Below are 27,551 nucleotides of genomic sequence, written 5' to 3'. Positions count from 1 at the left end.
ATTGGCGGTAAATTTAAAAAGAATTTGAACGTTAATTATGAGATAGACTGTGAGTTTTAACAATTTTATTTTCAATAACAATTTACATTATCCTTTATCCTTTATCAATCGTAAAGTTAAAACAACATTTTACAGTTTTTCAAGCAAGGAACACAATTGCCTATCCAATTTGCTTCGGGTAATTAAAAAAATTATCATGCATATCAATCGATATTCCTATCATCAAATTTGCAAACAATCGCAATTGTATTGAGCAATATTAGTGTAGTTGGCGAACAAGATCAACAATTTGACTGGGCTAAAAGTCGCAACGTTTGTATTATGTTTTGGAAACTTTGCACGATTTTTTCTGTAGACACTACGCAACATTTGCTTTAGGATCTACTTTGGCGTATCGACGAAAGAACAATCAATATTTTGCTAATCATACATTAAGTTAAGTAGACCGAGCACCATACAGTAGTGTATTTTAAAAAATAGAATTTTACTTATTTTTCCCCTCTTATTCCCGTAATTATATCTTGACTTTATTTATATAAACGACTTCGCTTTTTTGGAAAATAGTTTCGTTTATATATGTATCTATAGACATATAAAGAAAACGTATTATAGACACATAATATTGACATTTTTATTTATGTATAAAAATATCATTGTATAGAAATATATTTTCCCTACATATTTTTTAAGGATGTATTTCTATAAATTTTAATATTGCTAAGCAATTCCCTTCGTTTCATAGATCGCACACACTTTTTTAACCTCACTCCAAATAAAAGATTGCGCTTTAAAAATATCTTTGTAATATATGGCTTAAAAATATTCTGTTTTCAAATACTCGGTCATGGAGTTCTTTTGCACGTTCTCTTTGAGTTGTGAGCTGCGCAGTATGTATAGGTGTAAGCGTTGCAAAATAAATTTTGTAACAAAATATTACAGAACACATTGACGACAAACGCCAAGAGCTCATTTTAAAATCTTGAAGTAGCATTTTCCCATTACATTATAAGTAAATACATTTTCAAAATAAATATTGTGCTGTGATTATTTACACAAATAATATCTTTATAAAACTAGATTTTGAACTAATTTAGTAAAAACTTACAGAATCTTCGTAGATGAAAATAAAAGTATTCTCGATCGTATCGTTATCGTTGCAACTGAATGAACATTGTAATGCTATTTCTATTACAACACTAAGTCGGAAAAACACCATTATTAAAGTAGTGCAGGTTTTAAGCCTATTTTATCGGTCTTAACACGCAAAAGTTTTTTTTGTGTACGCACTATCAGTAAATGCTACGGCGATATTTTGGAGAAAAAGAATTATGTAATGTCAAAGGAGAAATGTTTTCCTAACCATTCCAGTTTTTAAAGCTAGCATTAAACTTTTTTATTTAAAAGAGTAGTACGGTAAAAATTAAGTTTATGGCGATCAGTGTATCTAAAAATAACTGGTAAAAATATTTTTAGATATATGGCCATGACGATGTGTCTCGCGTGTTAAAATTATTTTTGGAATTTTTTTACTAGCTTTATATGTTTGTGTATTGGGTAACATATACAATCGAATATCTAAAAATGTTCATAATTCTTTTTCTCAAACCATTTTAGGTCGCAAAAGTACAATGTTTAAACTTTTGAGTTTTAACTTTTGAGAAAAGTCTAGCGGAGTGTATAAATATTTGGCTATACGAGTGTCTTGATCCTAGAAGGTTTAGAAGCTAGCTGATAGCTATAACGGATTCTCTTGTGTCGCAGATAGTAAGGCGTCACCGATTGTCGAAGTAATAGCTTAGCCTTAGTAATATAAAACTGGTCATTAAGAACCAACTCGCTGGTATCGACGCCAAGATTCGATACCTTTCATCTGCAAAAGGAAAAAGGAATATATGCATTTATTTATTTATTTAGATTTCTACAAAATTTAACTTCTTATGAAAAAATTTTATCAGTGAATTAGTTGATAAGAAAATAATGTATGCAAAATGAAAGACTAGAACATATTTTAGTAAAAATAAATTTTGATTTTTACAATTGTCAGTTACAAATTTACTTTTTTTTCAAATTTTTTCGTAAGAGTTTTGGATATGAAAGCAGGATAGAACAAAACATAGAAGAGAAACAACACCAATGCAGGAAGAGGAAAAGGGTAGTAATAGTTTACATAAACGTTTCTAGTAAAATATTATTAAAATATAAAATATATACAACACACACACACTGAGGATAACAAAACAAGAATACTTATAATTAATACTACTAAATACGCATAGCTGTTATGTAGTAAACCTAAACATACATGTTTGTATAAAAATGTAAGAGTAATACAAAGTAGCGGATGACATCCTAATAGACGCGACTTCCACCAAGGTTCTATTTATAGTGATTTCATGTGTGGACTGGAGATTTCTTTTATTTTTGTGGAGAAAGGAAGGAGAATAATGGGGAGGATTTTGTGCACACAAAAAATTGGTTTGACTAGCTACGAGGTGCGCGAATCTACACTACTGGTATCTACAAGCGAGTCCTTAATTGAGTCCACGTGTTCAGTCTTCGAACCAGCAGTATGTTTTTTATTACCTGTCATCTGCGGGGACATCTTTTCTGACGCCCAGCCCAGGCTTCTTTGTACTGCCATTCTCCACTTTTTGTACCTTGCGTCTCGTTCTGAAGTAAATATTAAGATCATTAGAATTGCAAAATTTCAAATTTCACGTCTTAAAAATACTTTGTTTTACTGTTTTTGTGTTTTCTACCTTCTGGCGATGTCGTAGGTAAAAATGTGTCGGTTATCACAGTTTCTACACCTGCACCTTCTAATTCCCAGAGTCCGATTCCAGCTGCATTTCCAGCGGCTTTGGCAGCACCCAGTGCTGTTATGTCAGCCACTGTCGAGCGAACTAATGTGACAATAAAAAGTAGTTAGAGGCTCCGTATGTTAAAAATATTTACGTAAGTTTTATTCTCATTAAATAACTTTGTTTCGTCACTTATACATATGTATAATTCGTTCTCAGAATCGTTATTCAAAGTCACATTGCATATACACGCGTATTGGCATAGGTTTTCCGAGCGAAGGTTATTATGAAATCATTTTCGGAGGGCAATAAAAGTAATTATGCAAAAGTGTGGGTATCAACTTACACACTGGCACACCGGAAATGTCTGCCTGCAGCTGCATGAGCAAACTGTTTACCGACATTTTGCCGTCGGTGTAAAGTTTGGTCAACGGAAAACCGCAGTCTTTGAACATAGCTTCTAGAATATCCCTTGTTTGGAAACACACAGCCTCCAGCGACGCCCTTATAATGTGGTCCTTTGTGGAGAACGCCGTCAACCCGCAAATTACTCTGTGAAGGGGAGCGGACAACTTTGTTATTACGCCGCTTACAATCGTAACAAATCCGTAAAGAATAAAGTCAAAAATCAACGCACCCTCGAGCGTCTTTTCGCCAATAGGGCGCATAGAGCCCGGAGAATGCAGGTACGAAATAGACGTCGCCGGTGTTGAAGACTTTTTGCGCGAGGTGTTCGCTTTCGTGCACGTCCTTCATCATTTTCATATTGTCTCGCAGCCATTTGATGGCCAGGCCAGCGACGGCTATCGAGCCCTCTAAAGCATAAACTACCGGGCTGTTGGGACCCAATTGGTAAGCCACCGTCGTGACCAAACCGTGAGATGAGAAAACGCGCTGCGTGCCTGTGTTGCAGAGCAAGAAGCAACCGCTTCTATAAGTGTTCTTGGCCTGGCCTTGCTTCAGGCAGTTTTGACCGACTAGAGCTGCTTGCTGATTACCCAGGATCTGAAATGGCCAATGCGAATTAGTTCACTTCATCAATCGATTGGTAGGCGAATATGGAGTAAAAATGCCGGTAATATAAGACTCACTCCTGATATTGGGATGCCCTTGAGCTGTCCAACCTTGATGTTGCCGTATATCTCGGAACTGCTGCGTATCTTAGGTAGAATGTGCATGGGAATGTTGAAGTACCGGCATAGTGTTATGTCCCAGGTTACCGTCTCTATGTTCATCAGCATCGTCCTCGAGGCGTTTGTTACATCAGTTATGTATAGACCGCCGTCCTTACCACCAGTGAAATTCTGAGAAAGCAATTTGAAATGTTTTAATATTCGCTATTAAAATTTCTTCAAAAAAGCACACCGTATCAAGTTGCTTGTTGAAAAGTGATACTTTTGATAACTATGATGAATCGTGTAAATGTAAAAAACTGGCTATTAACATCTGCCTTTGATTCTCTTTGAGTAGGCAAAATTAATTTTTTCTTTGCCCGAGTAAATCACTTCTAGCATATACACCAGACAAAATTCGAATGTAAAACTAAAAAATAAAACGCCCTTTTCTATAGAAGTTCTGTATAGAACTTTTACATGGGCGCATAGTGTATCAAAGTGAAACACGAATTAAATTTACCAAGGTCGAGTACTGGCACCGGTACAACTTCCTGCGACTTTAAAATACTAAAGCGTTCCCAAACAATCTGGAGTTCCTTTGACTCTTTACTTTCCTCATACAGATCCGATGAAAACTTCTGAACAAACATCTCGCAAAAAATCAATCTCGAGCCGCCCTTACCCAGACCAGCCAGGTGTCCAAGGTACCAAACATGCATCGCCTCTCGCGAATGGCCTTCCGTACACCTGGGACGTTGTCCATGAGCCATCGAATCTTCAAAGCGGAAAAGTACGAGCTCACCGGCAATCCGCAGATCGGACGCAGATGGTTCTTGTTGTTGTCCGGGAACCGAGCGATTATCTGGTCAACCAACTTGTCCGTCCTGATGTCCGACCACACTGAAAATATGGTAATGAAAGAGCCAGAAATTAGTGAGTCAGGCTTTTTAGCGATCGGAGGATGCAAACGAATTTGTAATATTTTCAAGACTCACGTATCGCGTTATAGAGCGGTTCTCCAGTCTTGGAGTCCCAGACGAGGGTCGTCTCCCTGGAGTTGCATATTCCTATGGTGACTATGCTACTGGCGTCGAGACCCTTTTCCTCCATCTTTCTCAGAACATTGCTGATGCACGTCGAGATCGCCGATTGGATCTCCTTCGGATCCTGCTCGACCCATCCCTCTTGTGGCGTCAGCTGCTCGATGTCGATCTGGTGCGAGTGCACTTCTGTCACGTGCTTCGCATTAAAGATCTACGAAAACCATCCGAGTTCAGCATTAAATTTTGAAAGATCACAATGTTTGCTCGGGCGTCTGTCTGTTACTACTGATAATGCTTTTATCGGTTTATATAATGTATTTTTTCTTATCACCGAGTTCGTCGGACTTTTTTGTGTGCCGTGAAACGTCTAAAATGTAATGAAAGTAATAAAACTTGTATACGAGCTTACATGGAAAATATTAATTTTTTTTCTTTCGAAGTAGATAACGCCCGTGTTTGCCAAGACACGTTTCGGCTGATAGCGATTTCGTTCAATTGTCGGTCTCGAAGTCACAAAAATAATCCGCATCCGAGTGTGGTAATTTTTGCGTCGACCCGTTAATTAATCTCTTAAAGACACTTACGACAAAACGGACAGTTCGCGTGCCGACGTCAATCACTCCTATGAATGGCCCAGGTTTGCTCGGTAGAGTAGGCATATCTGAAAAAAAGAGCGAAAATATTAAATTTAAGCGTTTGCGCTTTTTTCATGAGTTCTACAATGCATTATTATTTATGCGCTTTTTATCGTCTCTGCGCGTTCAAACTTTGTAAAAGATATCTCATTGTTGTAGGCGACAAAAGTATGAATAAGTTTACAGCTTGAAAGTTAGCATTTCTATTGTATTCAATGGAATATCGCATGCTTGGAATGAAAAAAGTGAAAATTTTTTAGAAATGTTTCCTCGTGGGATAATAAGGAATCTCTATCCGCGTCTATAATTCCTATTTCTAAGATCCGACCTCTTTTCCTCATCTTCTCCGATTATCGCAGAATACAGAAATCAAAAAACTCGCACAAACCACACCAAAATCCAGACCGATGATGAAAGCGTGATAAAATGCACAACAGTACCTCCCACGAAGTGTCGCTCGAAAACGCGCCTATCAGCCGGGCACAGCACACAGCAGTATGGAGCACGAGACGATATTACAAATTCGCGGTCTGTCGAGCCTCTCCTGCACTTAAGTATTGCTTATACACGCACGCGCGCGCGAATTCCTCGAGACCACACGTCCCTTGCGCGTCCGGACTGGAAATAAAGCGACTGCCCGGCGGCGGCTTTCCTTTTTACAAAAGTTCGACTCGGCTCTCAGGGCTACGTCACGCAAGTCGAAAGGGGGGAGCAGAGCAGCCGCCGCAAGCCGATTGGCCGGTGGAAGAAGGCTCGTCGTCGGGGCCGCGACCGCGACAAAAAAAGCCGCTAACACTACTTATTATGCGAATATGGCGAGAAAGAGGGAGGAAGAGAGAGAGAGAGGGGGGGGGGAACGCGAGTTGCGAAAGTTGCCGGGGATTTCCAGACGGTGTCGATGATCTTGGATTATTTAGGCACTATGGAGGGAGGGTCGAATTTATTCCGGTGGGCGTGGAAGTTTACATTTTTGTTTGGTATACGTTTCGTTTCAAGCGAGGAGTTCAGGGATAAGGTGATTTGTTTTTTAAACTCCGCCGGTTGCCTGCCGGTATAACAGGTTTCAGAAATTCACGCTGACCATCAGTTTTTGGCAGCCGAAATGCTAGATTCGAAAGTATACGCGAATCTCTTGAATTCTTGATTGCGGCTGATGCAACATTTTTCAGTTATAACACCCACCCGGAATTCGCTTGGAAATTTATTGCGCAAAAAAGAGACATTGTGCGAACCATTGCGCTTGCTATAAAAACAATCGAGCTGTCGATCCCTGTAAGTATACGTACGAAATGTTGTATAGAGTGCATGCTTTCATTCTTACTATTTTCGAGATGCGCGTTAAGATATCGACATTGCACTTTGTCTCGTGTTTACGTAAACATCTGAAACTCTGATTTAGCTTGAACGACAATTGAATAGTATACACGACAAGTTGAACTTTAGATTATGCGTCTTATTTAGCGATCTTGGCTGACTTTGTACGAATAATTGCGCAGGAAATGCGTTTGTTTTCTCGGCAACCAGAAAGTGGGATTTCCAATTGGTATATCGAAACGACATAGGTTCATATTCGAATAATCATCGCTATAAATAAGCGCGGAAACTTCTTTAATTGATAAAAATTATGAATAGCAAGATAATTAATTTTCTCAGAACTATCAATAGAATTCAGGCGCAGTGATTTTCTGCTCGAAAGAATGATCATATTCCCAGAAGGAAATTATAATTACTTTCAGATAGTTTTGGCCGAGTTTCAAATCTAATCCTGATGAATTCTCGAGAACAATTTCTCATCGTTTCACCCGCAGCCAAAGCAGCTTGTGTAAGTCTTCGAACAAATCGATGAAACAACGTTCCTTACATCTCTCTTCAGTCTTCCTTCCCCTTACAAGTGCAAACCCACACAGGGGAACCAATCAAACGAACCTGCGAAAACAGGGAAAAAAAACGAAGTCTTCGCTGCACGAGGTCGAAGCCTCATCAATGAGGCTATACAGTCCCTCGAAAAACACACGACGCAGATTGCATCGACGAAAGCCGCCAAGTCATCGTTGCGCGCGACATCGTATACGACTGGCGATCAATCAGCAGAGCGGCGACAGAACAGCTCTTCCTAAAGGTACGCGGCGCGCACACGTGCTATCTTTCCTTCCTCTCTTATGCTCTTTATACTTTGCGGCTACGTGTATTTTTAGGATAAGCCGGCGACGATTCGCCCGTTTCTTTTCCGTCTTGCCTCGTTAACCACACACGCGTGCGAAAATGCCGACACGAGTCTTTGACTCGGAGACGCGACTTTTCCTCGTGGGTGGTGATCGCGTGAGTATACTGCAGCTTGCGTCACACGAGCGATATTACGCCAGAGCGGGAGGTTTTTTGTCTGCGCGGACGTCGGTTTTTATGTGTTTGATGCCTGGGGGAGATGCGTGACCGCTGAATTATTGGATCTTTGTTCGTTCAATTTGAGTCTGATACTTAATCGTTTACAGAAATATTGCAATGGATGCATTTGAATTTCGTGATTAAATGTTAAAGGAATTCAGTGATCGAATTTAGATGGATTACGATCGAACGACTGGGATGCTGCAGATGTGACTGAACTACACGTGTACCGAGTCTCTTTCTACAACCTAAGACACTTGACTACCGCAAACAAACACCTGTGAAGAAATGTGGAAACATAAGAGAGACATTAAATTTTTGTCATACGAAAGCTGACCTGTTGAGTTGTAGGTGTAATAGTCGTAGGCAGTCTTTTCTTTCTTGTTCCCTTCCTCCTTATCGCCTCTTGTCGTCATTCTGCCGGTCTGATAATGAAATCAATTCCAGCGGCGATTTAGAGCTCCTACGGGGCTATGCTTCCAGGCGAGAAGAATCTATGTGAAAAATGTAAAAAATTCAATCAATTAAATTGTATCAGAAGCGAATAAGAGCCTTCGTGATTAACAATTAAAAACCGGCCGTTGGAACTATAAGCAATAGTTACGAAACTACGTATTTAAAAAATTATGGATGAAAAAATTCTTGTTTTCTTTTTAATGAAAGAAAGACGTTCGCCGAATATGTTCGACTGGACAGAAACGATCCGAATACTAAGGTCACCGACGGTTTTCAGCAATTTCAAATGCAAATGTCACCGGCCAAACTTGATTAGCAAAGCAGAATGCGAATCGAATCAAAATAAATTATATAACTTTCTATATACACGAAGCATAAGAATCGGTTTCGAGACGAAAGAAATCCTGCTCTTTGCCTTACAAATACAGTCGAAAGGGATAACACCAAAATTTCAAGTATAACCAGTTTTATTAAAATAAAAATAACACAAAATAATATTGCAAATGCATGTATCAAATCCACCATCAATTGACCTTAAAACAGGTTAGCTGAAAAATTTTCCCACATAGAATATCCTTTGATCCTATACAACATACGTAAACACACAAGTGCAAAACATTTCACTGTTACAAACTTCACTGTTTGCTTTTCAATTACAAAAGAGATACATTATAACAGAAATTATTTTAATTCACTTATAAATTCTCTTATAGCAATGACTGAAGGAACAAGATAATTACTTCAAAAGGGAAAGGAAGGAAGGTCGGAGTAATTGAGTCGTTGTCGTGACGGTGGCAACGTCGGTGGCGCGACCAAAACTAAAGTTAGGCGTTTTTTGGGACGATCGCACGATTGGCACAAGTCGCTGCCGCGCGATGCGTTCGCGCACGTGAGCCTCGAGCAGGTGAGAGTAGCATGCGATATAGTTACAGAAGATGCGGAAAAAGGAGCTCGATCGGTCAAGTTTGAAATTTCAAGGTCTGTAGCCTTGACCTTGTGCTGTGGTTGTAGTTCTACTGCATTTTTCGGTTAACAAACTCATCACTTTCACGTTTCGATTATTTTATTCAAGCTGATGAAGATTGTTCGAATCGAAAACATTAGAAATATCGAAATCAAAGGCATACATTCTTGACTTTTAATCTAAAAAGGAATCTTATCGGTTACGTTATTGATTAAGAGATGAATTGAAATTTTTTAGTCCAATCGAATGATCGATGAACCCTTCAATATAGACGATTTTACAAGATGATAGAAATGTTTCTGCAGTAACGTACCAGATATACATATTGAATAAAAGGCTATATAATTTTTTATTGCTGAAAAAAAAATGTTGACACGAGTTGATAAAAAGTTTCCTGTTACAAGTTGGATCAGAGTGCGATACTATCCTCCTCTCTTAAAAAAGTGATGGGCTTTGTAGCGAAGCATTTAATGGTACAAGGCTTTAGGAATGTGAATTTTATTACACTAGGAAATCTGAGTACGCTTCGCGCTCTCCTTGTCATGTCCTCTCTTAAAAAAGTGATGGGATTTGTGGTAAAGCATGTAATAGATGATTATTCGCCTGGTAAAAGACTTTAGGAACATGAATTTTATTACACTAGGAAATCTAAGTGCGCTTCGCGCACTCCTTATCATGTGATCCATTCTATCTTTCCAGAAAGATTTTTAATTTTGCCGCCTGCTGAGCACTAATAGTTTAAAGCGTTTGTAGGTTCTGTAATAAAATTCGCGCTTCTGTATTCTTGTACCAGGCTACCAATCATCAATTAAATGCTTCATAACAAAGTCCATCACTTTTTTAAGAGAGGAAAACCTAAAAATTCCTCGAACTGCTAGTGCTCAGCATCAGGAGGCAAAATTTTAAATCTTTCTGGAAAGATGTAAAGAGCCTTAGCTTTTTTAGTATTGAAAAATCAATTATTGTAACTATATAATTACAGGTTTTCATATCATAACAGTAACATCTGTTGTGCATTCATTATTTGAAGGCAGAGAATAAATATTTTGTCTTGTGTGTTACAGAGCAACTATCTTGATCAGTGATTGACGTATTGTAACAGTGGGCTAGCGAGTTTTATCGCCTGGCATGAAAGTGTCAAATCAATTAGAGAAGACACGTAGCTCTGCCGCCTAAATGAATTAGAACATATCCCATAAACATCACGATCGTAACTGCAGAATAAAAATCATCTGCTCTTATTATGTTGCTGCAAGAAAAAAACATGAAATGTGGAATGCTTTGCAAACTCTGCACGATAAATGTGCGTTCATCGATATTTCTGTACAAAGAAAGATAAATGCGAATTCGTTACAAAAAGTTCAAGATTTGTAATTAAATAAAAAATTTATCAGATTCGTTGTCATCAATATATTGTAACGTTTCTTTAACGCGTTTGCAGCCCATCGAGCCCCCGAAATGTAATGAGGGCTGGAAGATAGATTAAGAGCCACTCGATAAGGCCGAATTTTTCCAGCACCGAGCCTCATTTCGTCGCTGGCGATAAAATCGTACTCTGTACAAGCATTTCATTGCGGGTCGATATAACGATGCAGAAAAATGTGTACAACGCAAACTGCGCATTTCGAGCAAGTGCAAGGTACGAGTCTGAGTATCATTAACGAGGTGGGCACGGACTTTGAACTGCGATACGGTGTGACGTTATGTATGTATCTTTTTTGCATTTAATTCGCGGCGAAGACAAAAGCCATCTGGAAGATGTTGCATGTATGTTTACGATGACTTCATAGTCAGCTTACTTATCCGGGGAGTTTATTAGTTAAGAGATTTTTTTTTCTAATTCGATGATAGTTTGTTGTTTACAGTGGATCGAATGCTAAATCTTCTAATGCAAGAGATTTGACGTAGAGGCGCGTCGCACAACAACCTATGATGGATCGTAGAGTCCAAGCAAATGTTTGGGTATATAAACTTTGTTTGCGCGAACAGCAGTGCTGACGCCTGAAGAGATTGCATTTCGCTATAGCCAAGCAAACAAATTAAATTATATGGATCATCCCAATAATTTTCGAAACCAAAATTTCGAAACGTATTTGATGATAATAAAGAACATATCTATAGACATAGTAGTATAAAAAAGGCAGATTACACTTCTGGAGATAACATTTTTTTTATGAAAACAGCAAAAATGATAGTCAAAGTCACCTCCTCGGTCTGTTTTAAAGTAAATTATCGAAATCGAGATGGCGGTTTTGGTGTATGTACGTGTGTACTGCACATGAAGTGGTCTAGAGTATCAAGGCCGCGTTCATAATGCGTTGGTTACCCGGGAAGTATCGGACTACCATGTCTACACTCCTTTCGCCTCGGCCTTATATATCGCTGGCAGCCTCTTCCAACCGCTTGCGAGAAATTTCCAGTCGTGCCCGCGAGTTTCAAATCCGCCAACGCCTTCCCCCCTTTTCACTATCGATTCGCTGATTTTAATTCGTTTTTCTCCGACGGATCGATTCTGGAGCGAATTTGGAATCGACCGAGATGAAAGTTTGATTTTTTCCGAGTGATTCAAATGGGTTTTCGAAAGGCCGAAAGTCGTGGGAGGATCGGCTTGGTAAAAAGAGACGTGACTGACATCCATCTGGCGGCTGCAGCGGCAACTATTTCCCGCATCGGCGCGGTGCAGCCTTGAACTTGCGTACGCGAAGCATGCGGAAACTTGCAGGAGCTTTAAAGCTGTTTTTACGATCTTAAATGATTCGAGCTCAGCCTTGCGTAAAGTGCGTTGACACCACATTTGAAATTTTTTTTTACATTCCTATGAAACCCATCGCGATCTCGACTATTTGTAAAATAAAAGCTGTTAACATTTGATAAATCAATAAAACTTCTTATCCGGTAATAGAAATATTTTGAAAGCTGAAAGTAAGTTATTCTCACAAACATTTTTTGGAAGTAAAGTCACCGCGAATCTATACATTCAAATTGTCTCTTCTCGCATGCTTGCTTACAAAATTTGATACGCGATGGCGTATGCGAGCTTTTTTGAGCACGATCAATAATTGCCAAAACACTAATTACATATAATGCATCAGCAGGATAATTATGGGTAAAGCGTCGCTGACGTAAGTACCACAGTTCGACGAGAAGATGTACTAAACTTTAAAGTCAGACCGCGCAATTGTTCAAAAGAATGCGCGGAGGCAACTTTCTATCGCGTCTGGAACTTTTTCCTACGCGATTCTAAGAAAGCAGTCGCCTCCAGTGCATGTTTTTATTTCGCAATGAAAAAAGAAAAATATTCATTACTGGACATTACTTGCAATTACAGACGAGCTGATCTTTGTACTGCGGACAAAAAATCACCCCTCGGTCATATACAATCAAATCGAGTTCAATGAAATTTATAGGCCAGTCATCGACTTAAACAATTCGTTTCCTTATCAAACTCGATTGTAAATATTAAGTTGGACTATGTACACTGGACGTAATCTAAAATACGCGGAGGAATTACTACTCGAATCGACCTCACATATAGACTTACACGCTACTTACTTGTATGACACGCGAAGCTGCAAAAGCGCGACCTTCAAGCACAGCTCGATTCTCGATTTTGTGGTTCTATCATAGAGGAGCGTGCGATCAAAGAAAGATGTATTACACTGGCCGGTTTTTGTTGCCTAAAGCGTTTACGCGTTACACGCGTATCAGGTGTTTCAGCTGAAACTAGTTTGTTTCGGTTTCTTGTTGGTTGTGTATAGATTTCGTTATTGATTATAAAAGTCGATACGGATATAATTTTGGGGTACAAGTTGAAAAGAGCTTCGAAAATATTATGTGTATGAAAGCAGTTACTTTACATTGAAAATTAATAACGCGTATCGGTAAGTGAATTTTTGAAACGCCGTAAAACACGACATTTCATGAATCAACATCTACTAGTTAGAGTCACGTACATAATAAATAACTATTCTGCAAAGTGCTCGACAAACATAAGGGAACAGAATGACGTAATAATCATACGATAGAGAGAAAAGTCATAGCAAACCCTTTCACGTGCAAACGGCTACATCTCTGGCACCACTGACCCATATTCCAAAACCCGCCTTGATTCCCATACTTTCAGGCTAAGCCACGTGTCTCTTGAAAAAACTCCCAACACCCTGAGCTGTCCAGTTCGATTGAATAAACTAAACGACCACAACGAGGTGAAATCCTTTCATTCGCTGTATAGATCTTATACAGTACCGAGAGTCGCGTGGGCGCGTGCACAGGTGAAAGCCGTCCTCTCGGAGACTACGAGAGCGAGTGAGCGTGAGAAAAAGACATCCCCTCCGATGTAGGGCTGGGAGTACCTATACATGCAGCAGTAGTTACAGGCAGGATTGCGCGCGACGGCGAAGAGGCGCAGACGCGGTCGATACTTCGCAAAGTTGACCCGCGCTCTCTGAATTATTTTTTGGCTGCTTCGAAATCTAGTTCACGAGTTTAATAATTAACGTGGACTATGGAATTCTGGAGGTCTTACTGAATGATTTTTTTTTAAGAGTCAGCTTATTATTTTAGCTTTGCTATACTCTGCTCGTTAAATAGGTCAATCTTTCGTACTGTATTATTTACAAGCGCGATTATGTCAAACATACGGCTTAATCTATACAGTAAAAATCTCAGTTTTATGAAAAGCTGCGATGAACAGTCGAATAAAAAATACGCTTTAAACATTGATTTTAATTCTCCACTATATTATAGCCTATATTTGTGCTCTCGAATGAATGGCGCGAACACGCCTCGCGTCGTCTGCTGGACCTCCCACGCATGTGCAGTCACATGTGGGAGCGGACAGCACATAATACGGCAGTATTATTCTGGCTTCCTTCATAATTATACAATGATGATATAGGCGACTCACCTGTCTATTAGTAGGTATTACATCGATTAGATATTTACGTTAAATTGTTTTCGGCGGTACGAGCCTGCGTCCATACTGTCAATATATTGTAATTGTATTCCGATACGTTAATAATACTCAACATTTTGACACAAATGCACACCGCATTCAATTATTTTCTGCACGATAATTAAAAAAGTGCGATCGAATCGCCAAAACGCAACCGCCCCAACAATTACCCTCGTGAAATCGTTTATCTCGGCACTAACCTAAAACACCGCCGCTGCGTTGCGCTTCGCGATGCTGACTCGCAAAATTGAGCGCACGGCACAAATGAGCGATAATATGCGAGAGAAAATGAAGAAACACGACCCACCTCCAGCTTTATAATTATAGACTATAGACCCAGGTAAAGAGTAATTCAAAAAACTAACCTCTCAGTCGGTGCGTGTTTTTCTCCTGTCGCTGTAGAATTTTGACACGATCACGGGCACAGAGTCGCGCAGATTCATAGCGCTGCTGGTTTTTATCGCGAACATGTTGTCTACCGGATGCCGCCGTGCGCCTTATGACATTCCATCTAACGATTCGGGAGCCTATAATAAGCAGCCCGGATAGATTCCCTCTTAAGTACAAAACACACGTGCGTCACTTATATCTTATATGCACTGCACCCCTGCGCTGGATGTCGGCGGCGGCACTGATTTTTTTTTTTGCTGGAAATTAATAATAGCGAAACTTAGAATCGGGAGTGAACGAGAGCTTGGAAATCGGCGAAGGCGTAGCGACGACAGTAACACTGGGGATTTGATAGATTATCGAAGTGCGAGGAGAAAGAGAGAGGGTTTCATTTATGCGGAGGTCGAATTTTCCTTTTCACGCGACTCGGGCACTCGGGCACCACCACGGCACCACCGCACTTGTGTAAGCAATGGAAATGCGCGACTTGAAGGACTGCGCGCTACGGACGACAATCTTACCATCTCGAAGCCGATGCGCGAAAGGAGTACTTTTTTCTCATTTAGTTGTTTAGCTATGTTCATTTAATGATTGAGCGATGTTATTGTTGAGCTATTCCGTTGCTCACTTGTATAGATATACAGGGGATGGGATGAAATCCAGCTTGTAAAAATCGATCATTTTCAAATTCGCAAAGTGGTTGGCAGCATTGTCAAAGGAAGTGAGCTCCGTATGATTTCAGTCTGCTATACAAATACAGAGAACATCATCACGCGTGGAATTTCATAACACTCCAAAACGCCGTGGGAATTGATAAATTGATATGTTAAAATGAAGATACTATAAAGTGAATTTCTGGATTTTCAGAGGATGACTTTACCAGAAGCTAAGAGCTCCAAGCAAGAAGAAATCGAGGATCCGGTTGAGCGCATGCTGAAGAAGACTGGTTGCATTGACTTACATTACCAAGTGCAAGTAAGAATCACGCTTTTATTAAAATAGTCTGAATTTTTTAATTTTTCGTTTTTCTTTCTTGAATTTTTTGTCTACATTTCATTGATAACAATTGATGTTTTTTCAGGATTGTTTTTTTGAAACACAGGACTGGAGAAAGTGCCAGACTCAAATAAAGAAATTCAAAGAGTGCATGGACATATATCGAAAGAAGCAAGTAGCGAGTTATACCAATTAATGAAACATGTCTTTATTTCCTCGAACTCTGCAAAAATTAGTGCTCATTGTTCGCACAGACTTGAGCATGGGTCAAGGAAAGATAGCATCTCAATGTGCCCATGCGGCATTGGAGTGCTATCTGAAAGCAAGCAAAGGCTTCTTTAAACCTATAGGTCCTAAATTGTGGCTCATGACAGGACAACCCAAAATTGTTCTCAGAGTGCAAAGTGAAACAGAACTTATGTCTTTGGCAGAGGCAGCTAAAAAAGCTGGACTTTCTACGGTTGCCATAAGAGATGCGGGAAGAACTCAGCTAAAACCTGGAACGGTTACTGTTTTGGGAATAGGACCAGGAGCAGCTGATAGGGTTGACAGTGTGACCTCGCATTTAAAGTTATTATAACAGTTTGGTATTGTGTTTGTTAATAAATATATACAACAGAAACAAAGTCTTTTTATATTCATATTGTACCATGGAACCAAGCATATAAGCGGTGTATAAGAAAGGTCTGATACTGTTTCAAATTTAAAACATGTATAAATGGCGGAAATGACAAGGTTGACGAAATGGACATAAATCATTAGTGAATATTCTTAGATCAATAAATAAACAAATAGCTTATTAAAAATCTAATCACAGAGTATATTTTTCATAAATTTTTTACATTTTAAAATGTACCGTTTATTAAAGATTAAAAAATAACATTCTTGAAATAGTGATACGTAAAAGAATAAAATATTGCATCGCTGACATCCTAGAAAGTCGATTTTGTATACCAAATATGCTTTGCATAGTGCAGGTGATACAGATATAAAAAGTACATTTGTGCTAAATTTTAGATACTTAAGAGTAGTTAGTATTCTTAACTTGAAAATTACAATTATTAATTAATTTATGCTATAAGTTATGATAAACCGTATACAAATCTATAAGTAAATGCTGTCTTAACTATGAAACATTTTTTAAGAATAGTTAATAAAAGATTGTTTTAACTATACACAATTATGTATTATAAACACACATGTAATTTATTAAAAAAATTTCTCTTTGAATAGCAAGTACTTAACAAATATAAATACTAACTACTTCATACGTAAATAATAAGTCAGCGATTTAAAGAGTTAAAATTGCTCTAGGGCAAGTAATACATAACTTAAATTTACGTACATATTCTGCGCTACTTAATTTGAGCATTAACAGTGCAGGAAAGTTTCTTTCTTTTTTTAAATCACAACACATCCTTGTCTGTCGAATTAAGAATTGGTATCCAATTTTTAACAACTTTGGACCAGAAGATTAAGAAATTTCATTGTAAATACATATTCATGCAAATCAGTTTTCTAAATTATTTTTAAGAGATCCTAAAAAAAATAAGTTTAATTATAACTTTTTCTCTATTGGAATAGTACGTTCAATGTACACAATTAATCTATATAAAATTTTTCTATTTTTTTTTGGTGTATAGTATAATGTATACAAAGCACGACATTTTCTCAATTTATATCTATTAAATTGACACAGAGTACTTTGTTTTCACTTGAAAAAATTTTACTATAGCATAAAAAAATTGTTCTTGAAACCTTTAGAAGTGTGCGATGCAGTTAATAATAAGTGGAGATTCAAATGATATAATGAAAGTATCAAAATTTAATTTTTGTGCAGATATTTTTTTTAGAAAAATTAATTGATGTTTATACACTTTACAACAGCAACTAAAGAAAACATCGAATTTCGGTTTAATAACGGGTGAAAATGACAACTGACCATTTTATAAAAAAAACCATAATACTGAAATTCAGGTTTAATTCTGGAAACATCTCGTGGGTTGATGTGCATTAGTAGAATTCATTTGATAATAATAACGATCTCGAAAATTTTCATAGTACGAAAATAAACCAAATAAATTGCATATACTATGTATAATTATTTTTTCATTTGATTTGTTTTTTTCGCTTTTACGTTAAGAGTATGAACTTTAAGCGAAATCGTTTCATCAGAATCGTCGTAAACTCGTCGAATAGAAATCGATATCAAAGGAGTACAAATTACATCAGTCTCAAGAAGCACAAAGTATCTCTTTCGCAGTACTCGAAAAATTTCACCCTTTTGGCAAATGTACATCACATTGTCGTTGCATAGTATTATTCAGCTTTGCGTTGCAATCAACTCTCTTCTCTTTTGCAAATAATCTCATTTGTTCTTTGTTGAGCGAAAATCAACGTTACGACTCGTCACTTTTCTATATATTACTAGGTAATGTCCTTAATACTCTAAGTGAACTCTGAGATAATTCGTTATCGACTGAGCAATGTCACGAATATTGACTATTATGAATTTTTAACAAATTATGCAAATAATTAAGATTTTGAATAAAATCTTTGTACTTTGTTACACATTATTATAGAAAAAAGTTCACTTAGAAGTTTGCTAAAATTTTCCTCTCAAGATAATTTTAATTTAAACATATTTAAACAATTTTTCTTTATAAAAATATTTGTTTGAAACATAATGGATACATTACAATAAACTAATTTAATACAATAATTAATCCTTAAAACAGCTAGTAATCATCAAAACTATATATAATAACACGATAAAGATGGTTGCGTATACACACGCCGCCCGAAAAAATATTGAAGAAGCTAACTTTTACTAATTTAAGTGCCTGCTCTTTGCCTCCTTCACTCTCTCTCTCTCTCTCTCTCTCTCTCTGTATCTCAATCAAGTAAATAAAATATTAGAATTTCTCCTTGCCTCTGTACGGATTAATAACTAGTACGTACGTGAAGGCGAAAATAACATTTTTCGTTCTTGTGATAGAGCTCAGTCCATAACAGATGACTTTCTTTTGTGTATATATTTATCCCTTGAAGATTTGACCTAAAGAGTCTAGACTATCACTTTGCTGAGCTCGGGGGGTTCAACGTAATTATTCAATACATGCGGCGCCTCGTTGAACTCGTCGAGCTCGTCGCCGGTGTCAGCGCCCTGGGCGAGCAGGAAGTACTGCTCGCTCCGCGTCGGCCAGAGCAGGTGGGCCATCACGCAGTAAGCGAAGCAGTCAACCGAGTACGTAATACCTGTGAGAATATTAAAAAATTAATTTAAGTCCTCCGAATAACAAGATTACAAGTTATAACTCACCGAGAAGAAGCTTAAACCTCCATAATGCACTGACTTGGAGAGCTATAAGAGCTATGATAGGAAGGTAAATAAACCACACTAATGAAGATGCACCAAAGTGAAGTAAGAAGTTCAATTTTTGAGTATTGTGTTCGTATGTCATCGTGTTACGGAGCTCGTACAAAAACCAGATCATAATTGTACTGCGGAAAAACAATATGAACCAACCTGGCCATGTTTGATACTCATCAATATCTTCGATTATGTCGACTTCCGTCTGAAATTATAATATTAATATTAATAAGAATAACAAGTAAATATAGTCATATAGTTAAAAATAGGCATACCATATTCCAAATGTATAACAAGATGTGAACAACTCCATAACAAAGCCATATAGCAAACACTAAAGGCTTCCAGGTCAATTCTTGTCTAGTTACTGCCCAGCCCTTTGCCAGTAGAAGTAACAGCAACATGAACGAGGTCTATCCAAAATTGAGAGATTTCATTAGCAAAAATGGTTGTGTTTATGTTAAAAAAAAAAAAATTCGTTGAATGAATTCGTACCCTTGATAGGATATCCAGTATATCACCAGCAACTTCTAACTGCTCATATCCAATGCCATCAAGTGCAAATTTCAAAACGTGTATCAGAATCAAGCATAGGGCCATAAATTCTAGAAGAAGGCTTGCTGTAAAGAGCCTTGTAACAGGATGTCTTTGTAATCTCACTGCATACAACTGTAGCGGCACTAAGATCATATAACACACAAAGAACAACAAGTACAGTTCAATAGTGTTCTGCCTATCGTAGGAGAACTGATAGATGAGGCTGTTTAAACCACTGTTATTTGGATTTCCATTGACAAGCCAAATGTCGTAGTCCAGCTCATCGTGTTTATCATAATACTCCCATTTGCAAGTTGTGGTATTCCTATAGCAAGCCACTAAACTAATATACCAAAAACGTGGCTGAAAGATATCTTGAATAATATACGTAAATTGATTTCCTTTGACAACATTCCAAGGTAGATTCTCATCTGGGCACAATTTTCCTTTAGGACAAGGTACTCGTCTGAAAAATCAATAAACAACCAATGTAAGTAGGAGCTTTTCAAAGTGCAACATACAATCAATTCAACGTGACATACCTTAAGTAATCTTGACCATCATCGTTGCATTTAGAATCGTAAGAGCTCTGGTTGAGCGTCTTGAACATCATGGCACACGCAAGATTCTTACTCCTAATAGTTCGATTTCCATAATACTCGAGAAAGTGACTGCGATCGAGCACGGCCAGAGTGATATTCTGAGAGAAGTTGGTTCTTGAGGTTATGTTCCCAAATATGTAGCCGTAGGTTTCCTTCTGCCTGTGCTGATCGGTCTTCTGGAACCCAAACTTGATGAGGAACTTGAAGAAATCCTTGGTATTGAAGCTGCCGCTGATGTGCGTGGACCCAGCTGCATCGAGCAGCAGCAGCAGCATCAGGGGCAGGAGCCAGCACAGCTTCCGTGGACTCATCCTGGCTGATTGTTCCAACTGTCAAGAGGTGGGCATCAACGACCTTGACATTTTCCCATCAACACAGCTGTTGCACTGTCCTGGCTCCCATTGAATCTCTCCTCCAGCTCCTCTCAAATCTCTGCCTGCTTTCCTCTGCAAGTGTACAAATCCAGCTTAGAAAAGAAGAGAAACTCGACAATAAGTAGCAGAAGATAAAGGTGGGCACGAATCTCTCGTACGCGCGGAATGACGTTCGATAGCAGCAGATAAAGATTATCGCAGGCCGCTGCAGCAGTAGGAGCATGAAAAATTCATTCTCCCAGTTGACCTAAAACGCGCGCAGCAACGAGTGTTCTTGAGAAGACGCAAATCGCTGATGGCATTGAGGAGAAAGCGGCATAGCACGTATGCGCGCGCGATATATCCTTGAGATCAAACGAAAATATACTCACCCACTCCCGCGCTTCTTTCTCTGCATTGTAAAATGCCGTGGGTCTCTCGCAGCAGGTGAGCTAACCTAAAACTGGCAATGTTGTACATACACGGCCACAGTGAAAGGATGCAGGTGCTGCACTGCGCTGATGCACACGTCAGGCCGAGTATTTGACTGGAACCGTGAATATCGACACTTGAGCTGCAGTAGGGTGTATATAGATTATGGAGCAGCTTTGAAGTATATAGAGTAGAGTGAGAGAGAGAGAGAGAGAGTGAGAGAGTGGAAGTATTGTGTATATAGAAGACGGCGAGGGGCTTTTGAACGGCGGCGCTTTCTTATTGATTTTCCCCACCCATGGCTCGCTCTATGCCTCTCTCGACACTGTGTCGGGGACGAGCCCCCGGACCGGAGACTGACTGGGACCGGAGACTTCCCCTGATGCGGATCTGCTGCTATTATACCCTATACTTGTCTGGACCTTGGGTGGAGCTTATTGGGAGATCGCGAGTAGTTAATAAGTATATAAATAGAGCGTCGTGTTATGAATTGCAACAGCTGGCACGGCTCGTGCCTATATACTTATATAGTTTTTTCCACGTGTCGGACTTTCTCTGGAATTCATCCCCACCTCACGAGCAGATATATAATAGTCTGGACTTTGCGGTTTCTGCTCTAGATATATTGTTATGCCTTTCACCGTTTTTGTCATGGACGCAGTCTATATTTATTCCGAATGATGCATTCACGCAGTGGACTTTCAGTGGTCAAGTTTGGATTGTATAAAGAATTTCCAGACTTTAATTCGATTTTTTTTTTCGTATACACTGATGATCATAATATGGGATATGGGCGTGTTGAGAGTAATTAATTAATTATGCCTAATTGTCAGATGCGCGCCGCAATCGTCTCTGATCAATTCTGGAACCTATCTGATGAAGATCATACTCATCTTGGTAGACAATGTATTTCTTCATCATAAGAGTGCTCCACACTTATGCTAGAAGTTCGAATTTTTAGCAGCGCCCCCACGTTACGTCTGAATAACCATTAATAATTTAAACAAACTTAAAGATTGAAAAGTGAGTATTAGTGAGTTTCAGCAAGTGTAGTGTGTATGAAGGAATATTACAAAATTAAGTTTATTAGGTAAAAGTTTAAATTCACATTTTATTCCTTCGGACAAATTTTAAGAAGCAGTGGCCATTTTGCTAACTACAATTTGACTTTTTCCGACGAAATAAGCCGTTATTATTTAATTTTAATTGCTTAATTTTTTTTCCAAACATTCCTTAACACTTATTGCACGTGCTGAAACTCGATTTATGATGATAAAGTTAGTCAATTAATTATAATAAACAAAAAACGTTTTCTTCGCTAGGTCACTCAAGGTGTGGAGCACTCTTAACTAACATTTTATTATTTATGTCAAGGAGCACACAAACTATGCGATCAAACCAGTGCAGCAGCAAAATGGCATCAGTGAACAGGTCCAACGAAAAACAGGTTTGGTATGGGCGACATAAGTACTTCTAACATATTATGCACTGGGTTTGCAGATAGAGATGAGGGAAATATAAAAACGCCTATGTGCCACCTGTCTGAGCTGGCCAGCGAGACATAGGCGGTGAGGTCAAAGCCAGTCCAAAACTGCATAAACTGCTCTATTTTGCAGATATGGGGAATTCTACGGGAAAAATACACTCTTTTAGTTGCAAAAACGGCGAAAAAAAATTGTTGGGGCACGTGGCCGAACCATTTATTTTCTAATTGTACATGTTTAGAACAATGCAAAACCACGTCCCACGTTCTTATTCATTCTAGCGTAATACATTTTCTGTTTGTGCCCTAATGCATGAGGTACATGTCGTTGAACAATGGTTATTTTCCAACAATTTGAGGTGCCTATAAAACAGTGTCACATAAGGCACTTTTTCAATGTTGGAACGTGGTTTTGCATTGCTCTAAACATGTACAATGGTTCGGCTGCGTGCCCCGACAATTTTTTTCGCCGCTTTTGCAACCAAAAACGTGTATTTTTCCCGTAGAATTCTCCATATGTACGTTACGGCCCATACTTGTTACGTTTTTGAAATCGTTATACTAGTTAACAAGAATTCCATGCGCCACCGAGATTGAGCCAAAAATAATGCAAGCTCTTTTGTAGTCGTTTACTGCAGCGTCGAAGGATATCTCCTCCGTATAGCGACAAAAGCTCAAAGCTCTCCCAGCGTCGGCCATCGAGCAGATTAGCAGTCGCCCAGAGAGATACACGCATAAGCACATAAACAGGCCTGATCATTCGAGCCGACCTTCTCTCGCAATAAAAGCTCCCGCGAGCTAATTACGCTAATGAAACGTCCGCCACCGCTGCTGCTTATAGATTGGGGGCGGGGCGGGAGGGGGGGGGGGTGCACGCGCGTCGCGCATAAACAGCCCGCGGCTCGGCTTTTATCTCGCGCTTAGTCGGATGATGGGATCAAAGAGGGCAGCGCGCGCGCGGATTTATCATACGATTGCTCGCGAGCTTTTTCCACGGACCGACGCTTCTTTTCCTCATCTCGATGGAGGGCGCGATTGTTCGCGACATCAAACGCCGCGTCTTAAGCTGCTGCTGTAATAAGAAGTTTACCGAGAGCGCTTGTTACGATTGAATTTATGTACTCGCAGACACGACGGCTTTTTATTATATGAGGCGGATTGCTCGAGGAAAATTGTTTTTATCCTGGGGATCCAGTGTTGGATGCGATTTCTTTTATGTGGATATTGCGCGCGTAATTGAAAGGTTTTTTTTCAAATATCACGAGCTCGCAGGGACTGGAAAAGCTGCCCCTGCAGAAACGCGACCCGACGTACAGCTATGTACGTGCGTCATTTGAACGTCAATATTTGACGAGTGATTTAACAGTGAAATCGTCGACGATTAATTAACGGAATATTCAACTGCTCCCGAGGGCGCTCAGCTCCGCTGCTCTTAATTAAGCTCCGCGCAAGTATCGCCCGTGAAATTTCGAGGCCGAATCCTCCTTACCTAAGCTGAGAGCAAAAAAGCTCACGGACGAACGAACGAACGAACCAAGACGAGGGGATGGGCGCAAGCACAGGCAAATTCACGTTGTAATCGCCGAGCAACAAGTTGCCTCCGGAGAAATGCACAATTTTCTTCCCATCTTTTTTTTTTTGCATTCCTTCCACCGCGCTTTCATATTCTTTTTCGGAGCGATTATCGTGTCATTCGAGAACTGACTGCGCTGCGGCGTATAAAAGGAAACGAGCTCGTTCGCGATAACCCTTATTTTCTTCCTGCGGCTGCGATTTCGTTTCTCGCGTTGTTTTTTTTGGATTCAATATATCACTACCAGTTTGCGTCGCGTTTGTACGTGTACATGGCATTATAGGAAATTTTTGAAATGCTTTTCTCGTCGTTTTTATATTATAAAGGAATTTAGTTAGAGCACACAAAAACTTGAAGAAAAAAATTAATGTTAATTCGCATTATCTTCCAACAAATAGATTTTACTGCGTGTAGAGGGGCTTGTTAGTCTGCATTATTATTGAGCATCAGAAGGGTTTTCAAACATTTAAAAATTTCTGTTTTATTGAGTCGTTCAAGGAAAATGCATAATTTAATTAATTTAAAATATCAATTCTAATATTCATGAATCATTCTTCGATGGTGACTAATATAAGAGGTGAATGAAAATGACATTAACTATAAAAATCTTTGCGGCACATATGGAATAGAAGTTAACGAAGACTCACTCCGGACAAATAAATCAAAATATTCGCAAAACAATCAAATATTTATAAAAAGTTAAGAAAGCCGTAAATCCCTATAAATATAGACTGAGCTCCTCTGCAGTCGACTTCACGTAATCTCGTAGAGAAAAATTTGCAAAGCGCACATTTAAATTATAGTACCATCAGCTAGGTTTAGCGTAGAGTACTAGCAATTTATTCAGATTTTCGCACAGAGCGAGGTCCACATTTTTCTCGGCTCTCTGGCGGCGGTCAGAGAGAGAAATAAACTAATCATCACTTAACGGGGTCTACGAGCTCGCACGGTTGCGTGCAAAAGTGATGCTTCTCGCGTAATTAGGACCTGCTTATTCTGGAATTTTGTCGCGCGCCCGGCATGCTCCTCCACCTAATACTTACTCCTCCTAGTCCCGAGAAGGAGTACTTGATTCACCCCTGGAATTTGCTCGCGAGGTCCTTGGCTTTATTCTTGGAAGGATAACATTTTCTCTTGGGCTAATTCTTGTTTGCCCAAAGCGTTGTTTGTCCCATGAAAGTTTAACGACATACGCACTGAAATTTAAAACTTGTCGGTCATTTGCGCAACAATTTGTGTTTGATTTTATCCAAAGAGTAGCGAAAACTACGCGATTGCAATTAATTTTTGAAGACGATGATGAATAATATCCTACTTATTGACACCGCGGAACACTTGCACCGAATTCGGATGAAAATGATAAAATTCGCTGATTTTGTTTAACGTTTCTACGAATCTTAAATAAATACTCAAGTAGGAGGAAATCCATATAATCGTTTTTACGAATTCTCACGTATCTTCTTGTTATTATCAGATCCTTGTCAAATGACGCAATAAGCAGGCGCACAATAATACTCGACATATGTTTTGCTACTTTAATTTTCTAAATATTAGCTTCATTCATCTAATTAGCCAAGCTTCTCATCTGAAACGTTCTCGTCACACAATCATGATTCCGCAAGAAAGCGCTTGTCTAAAGCGCTGGTTCAGTTCAAGTTTCAAGCTCCCTAAAAGTATACCTCTCTCAAGTATACCTATGACGCCACTCGATCAACATCGTAATTTTGTTTACACGTGGCTGCAATTCCACATTGAAAATAAAGATCGTATCATTTTGAGAATTTCATAAAGTCTTTTGCGCTTTACAGAGCCACCGCTTATAATTAATTTAAAAAGATTCCTATCTGCAATAATTCAGGTTTTCCTTATCAGCCGAAAGATTATTTCGAAATTTCCTCGGCGAATCTTCCAGTGAGGCTAAGCATTTTCGAGAACTGCATAAGCAGATTAGTCATCGATGCACGCGGAGACGAAAAACACACGATTGCGATCAACTTTTTCGAATTAAGATAACACGAAATACCGACTTATTTTCTTCACGGCCACAGCGGCTTTCATATATACGAAGCACGCGCGTAAACGTTTAGCACTTCCTCATGCATAAAAGCTATACCGCTACCTACTCACACATACATATTAGTTGTACAGGTGAACGGAACGCCGACCACCTCCATGGCAGGAAGCGGAAGAAGAAGAAAGGGACACGTTCGATTTTCAATGTTTGGAGTCGTGATTATCCGCAGAGAGGAAAGGAGCTGGAAGCTGGAGATCCAGGTCTCTGAATGAGTAGACTGTTCAATCTAAAAGCGCTTTTATTCTTACATCTAAACTATGTCTAAGTAATAAAATCTAAGGTAAAATCGTAATCTAAATCTAGTTGAAAGTGCGGCCTTGAGAGGACCGCTCTGGGAGACCACTCAGAACTATCTGATGAAAAGTACTCCTCGTCGCTACATCTGAGGCGGCTGTTGGCTCGAGAGAGGTGGATTTTGCCTCTGGTGGTCTGGGGGTTCCGGCTCTATGATTCGTGGCTCAGAAGAGCTCTCTCGGCACCAAGAGTTGTTTGCGCCTCGATCGCGGCGCTGACGTAGCTGGTTGTGTCGCCAGAAATGTGCCCGTTGTGACAAGTACAAATGACTCCTCCAGCAGCCCAAGAAGGAAAGAGCCGAAGAAAAAAAGTATAATTGTTTGAAATTCGCAAATCTTGCGAGAGAGCGAGCAACACGTGGCGCGTATAATCTCCGAAGAAACTCGCGACCGAAAACAGAGCGACGAAATATTAATTGTCCCGAGCTCTCGGGCCAAGTTCGCGCGCCAAGCAGTTTCGAGCTTACAAAGCGGCGCAGCTCGACGCCTCCGTTCCTCACGGAATTCATAAAAGTTTGATTAATTTTTCGTCTGTCGCTCGCGAAACTACTTTCGCAAGTTTTAATCGGGCACGAACGCTTAGTTTCCTTCTTTTCGCGGAGAGCTTGCAAGCTTTCGATTGGAGGGAGGACATCGCGACGCGCGGCGTTTATGCAACATCAAGGGTTGCATAACTAACGGCAGCTGGCGCGGAATTCTCGAGCGAGAGTGTCTCGAACTAACGCATACCTCGTCCGCCAGTGCGAAAAAGGCGTTCGGCGTCATTAAATTCCCGAAAACAATGGCCGAAAAAGCTCTCGCACGCACGTGCGATTTTCTAAACGCAAGCTGCAATTTGCGCGAGGCTGCAGCGGTGATAAATATATAGAAAAGGAAACGAGGAGGAGCTTTTTTCCGGAGGGCGCTCGCGCGCGCGCGGGGGAAAAACGTGTTTGCAGACGCCCGCCGCTTATTAGCGGGACGAGGCGCGCGTCACGTATAAGGGTTATGTGAAGTCGCTAACGAACTCGGGGTCCTGCCGCTCTGTTTTTAGTTGGGTCTCTCTCCTACTGCCGCGCGCGCACGCGGCCTCTTTAGCTCTCGCGATTTAGCGAT

General features: G+C 39.6%; 3 protein-coding genes and 1 long non-coding RNA gene across 19 annotated transcripts; 2 read left to right on the top strand and 2 right to left on the bottom strand.

The window, feature by feature from the left end:
* Positions 1 to 43: 43 nt before the first annotated feature.
* LOC100119633 (glycerol kinase) lies at positions 44 to 15,368 on the bottom strand. Of its 11 annotated transcripts, none has more exons than XM_016983917.3 (11): positions 8,966 to 9,252; positions 8,314 to 8,470; positions 5,544 to 5,620; positions 4,912 to 5,170; positions 4,599 to 4,816; positions 3,893 to 4,105; positions 3,439 to 3,806; positions 3,148 to 3,353; positions 2,760 to 2,903; positions 2,584 to 2,670; positions 44 to 1,870 (listed from the first exon to the last, which is right to left on the bottom strand). In XM_016983917.3, exons 2-11 carry the CDS (start codon positions 8,390 to 8,392, stop codon positions 1,773 to 1,775), a joined length of 1,749 nt encoding a protein of 582 aa, XP_016839406.1. In that variant the 5' UTR covers positions 8,393 to 8,470; positions 8,966 to 9,252; the 3' UTR covers positions 44 to 1,772. The 11 variants fall into 11 exon arrangements, with proteins under 11 accessions (XP_016839406.1, XP_001603371.1, XP_008210663.1 ...); XM_001603321.6 differs by lacking the exon at positions 8,966 to 9,252 and adding an exon at positions 14,716 to 15,368 and having other exon boundaries at positions 49 to 1,870; XM_008212441.4 differs by lacking the exon at positions 8,966 to 9,252 and adding an exon at positions 13,442 to 13,704 and having other exon boundaries at positions 49 to 1,870.
* Positions 6,706 to 10,758, top strand: LOC107980891. The gene is made up of 4 exons (XR_001728979.2): positions 6,706 to 6,866; positions 7,331 to 7,713; positions 9,146 to 9,336; positions 10,461 to 10,758. It is a non-coding gene; the product is annotated as an uncharacterized LOC107980891 (long non-coding RNA).
* Positions 13,046 to 16,362, top strand: LOC100677919 (peptidyl-tRNA hydrolase 2, mitochondrial). 5 transcript variants are annotated; one of them, XM_032598741.1, is made up of 3 exons: positions 13,046 to 13,277; positions 15,608 to 15,715; positions 15,822 to 16,362. In XM_032598741.1, the coding sequence occupies exons 2-3, from the start codon at positions 15,611 to 15,613 to the stop codon at positions 15,930 to 15,932; spliced, it is 216 nt and encodes a 71-aa protein (XP_032454632.1). In that variant the 5' UTR covers positions 13,046 to 13,277; positions 15,608 to 15,610; the 3' UTR covers positions 15,933 to 16,362. The 5 variants fall into 5 exon arrangements, with proteins under 5 accessions (XP_032454632.1, XP_016839412.1, XP_016839413.1 ...); XM_016983923.3 differs by lacking the exon at positions 13,046 to 13,277 and adding an exon at positions 14,169 to 14,312; XM_016983924.3 differs by lacking the exon at positions 13,046 to 13,277 and adding an exon at positions 14,208 to 14,316.
* A 1,198-nt stretch (positions 16,363 to 17,560) lies between these two features.
* Positions 17,561 to 21,446, bottom strand: LOC100119552 (transmembrane protein 145). Of its 2 annotated transcripts, none has more exons than XM_016983919.3 (6): positions 20,994 to 21,446; positions 20,189 to 20,694; positions 19,605 to 20,112; positions 19,385 to 19,522; positions 19,059 to 19,314; positions 17,561 to 18,994 (listed from the first exon to the last, which is right to left on the bottom strand). In XM_016983919.3, exons 2-6 carry the CDS (start codon positions 20,557 to 20,559, stop codon positions 18,804 to 18,806), a joined length of 1,464 nt encoding a protein of 487 aa, XP_016839408.1. In that variant the 5' UTR covers positions 20,560 to 20,694; positions 20,994 to 21,446; the 3' UTR covers positions 17,561 to 18,803. The 2 variants fall into 2 exon arrangements, with proteins under 2 accessions (XP_016839408.1, XP_016839409.1); XM_016983920.3 differs by lacking the exon at positions 20,994 to 21,446 and adding an exon at positions 20,781 to 20,964.
* Between the last annotated feature and the right edge of the window lie 6,105 nt (positions 21,447 to 27,551).

The sequence above is a fragment of the Nasonia vitripennis genome, chromosome 3, assembly GCF_009193385.2.
Source record: "Nasonia vitripennis strain AsymCx chromosome 3, Nvit_psr_1.1, whole genome shotgun sequence".
NCBI lineage: Eukaryota > Metazoa > Arthropoda > Insecta > Hymenoptera > Pteromalidae > Nasonia > Nasonia vitripennis.
Note: the sequence above shows the minus strand (reverse complement) of the source record. Positions and strands in the feature narration are given on the sequence as shown.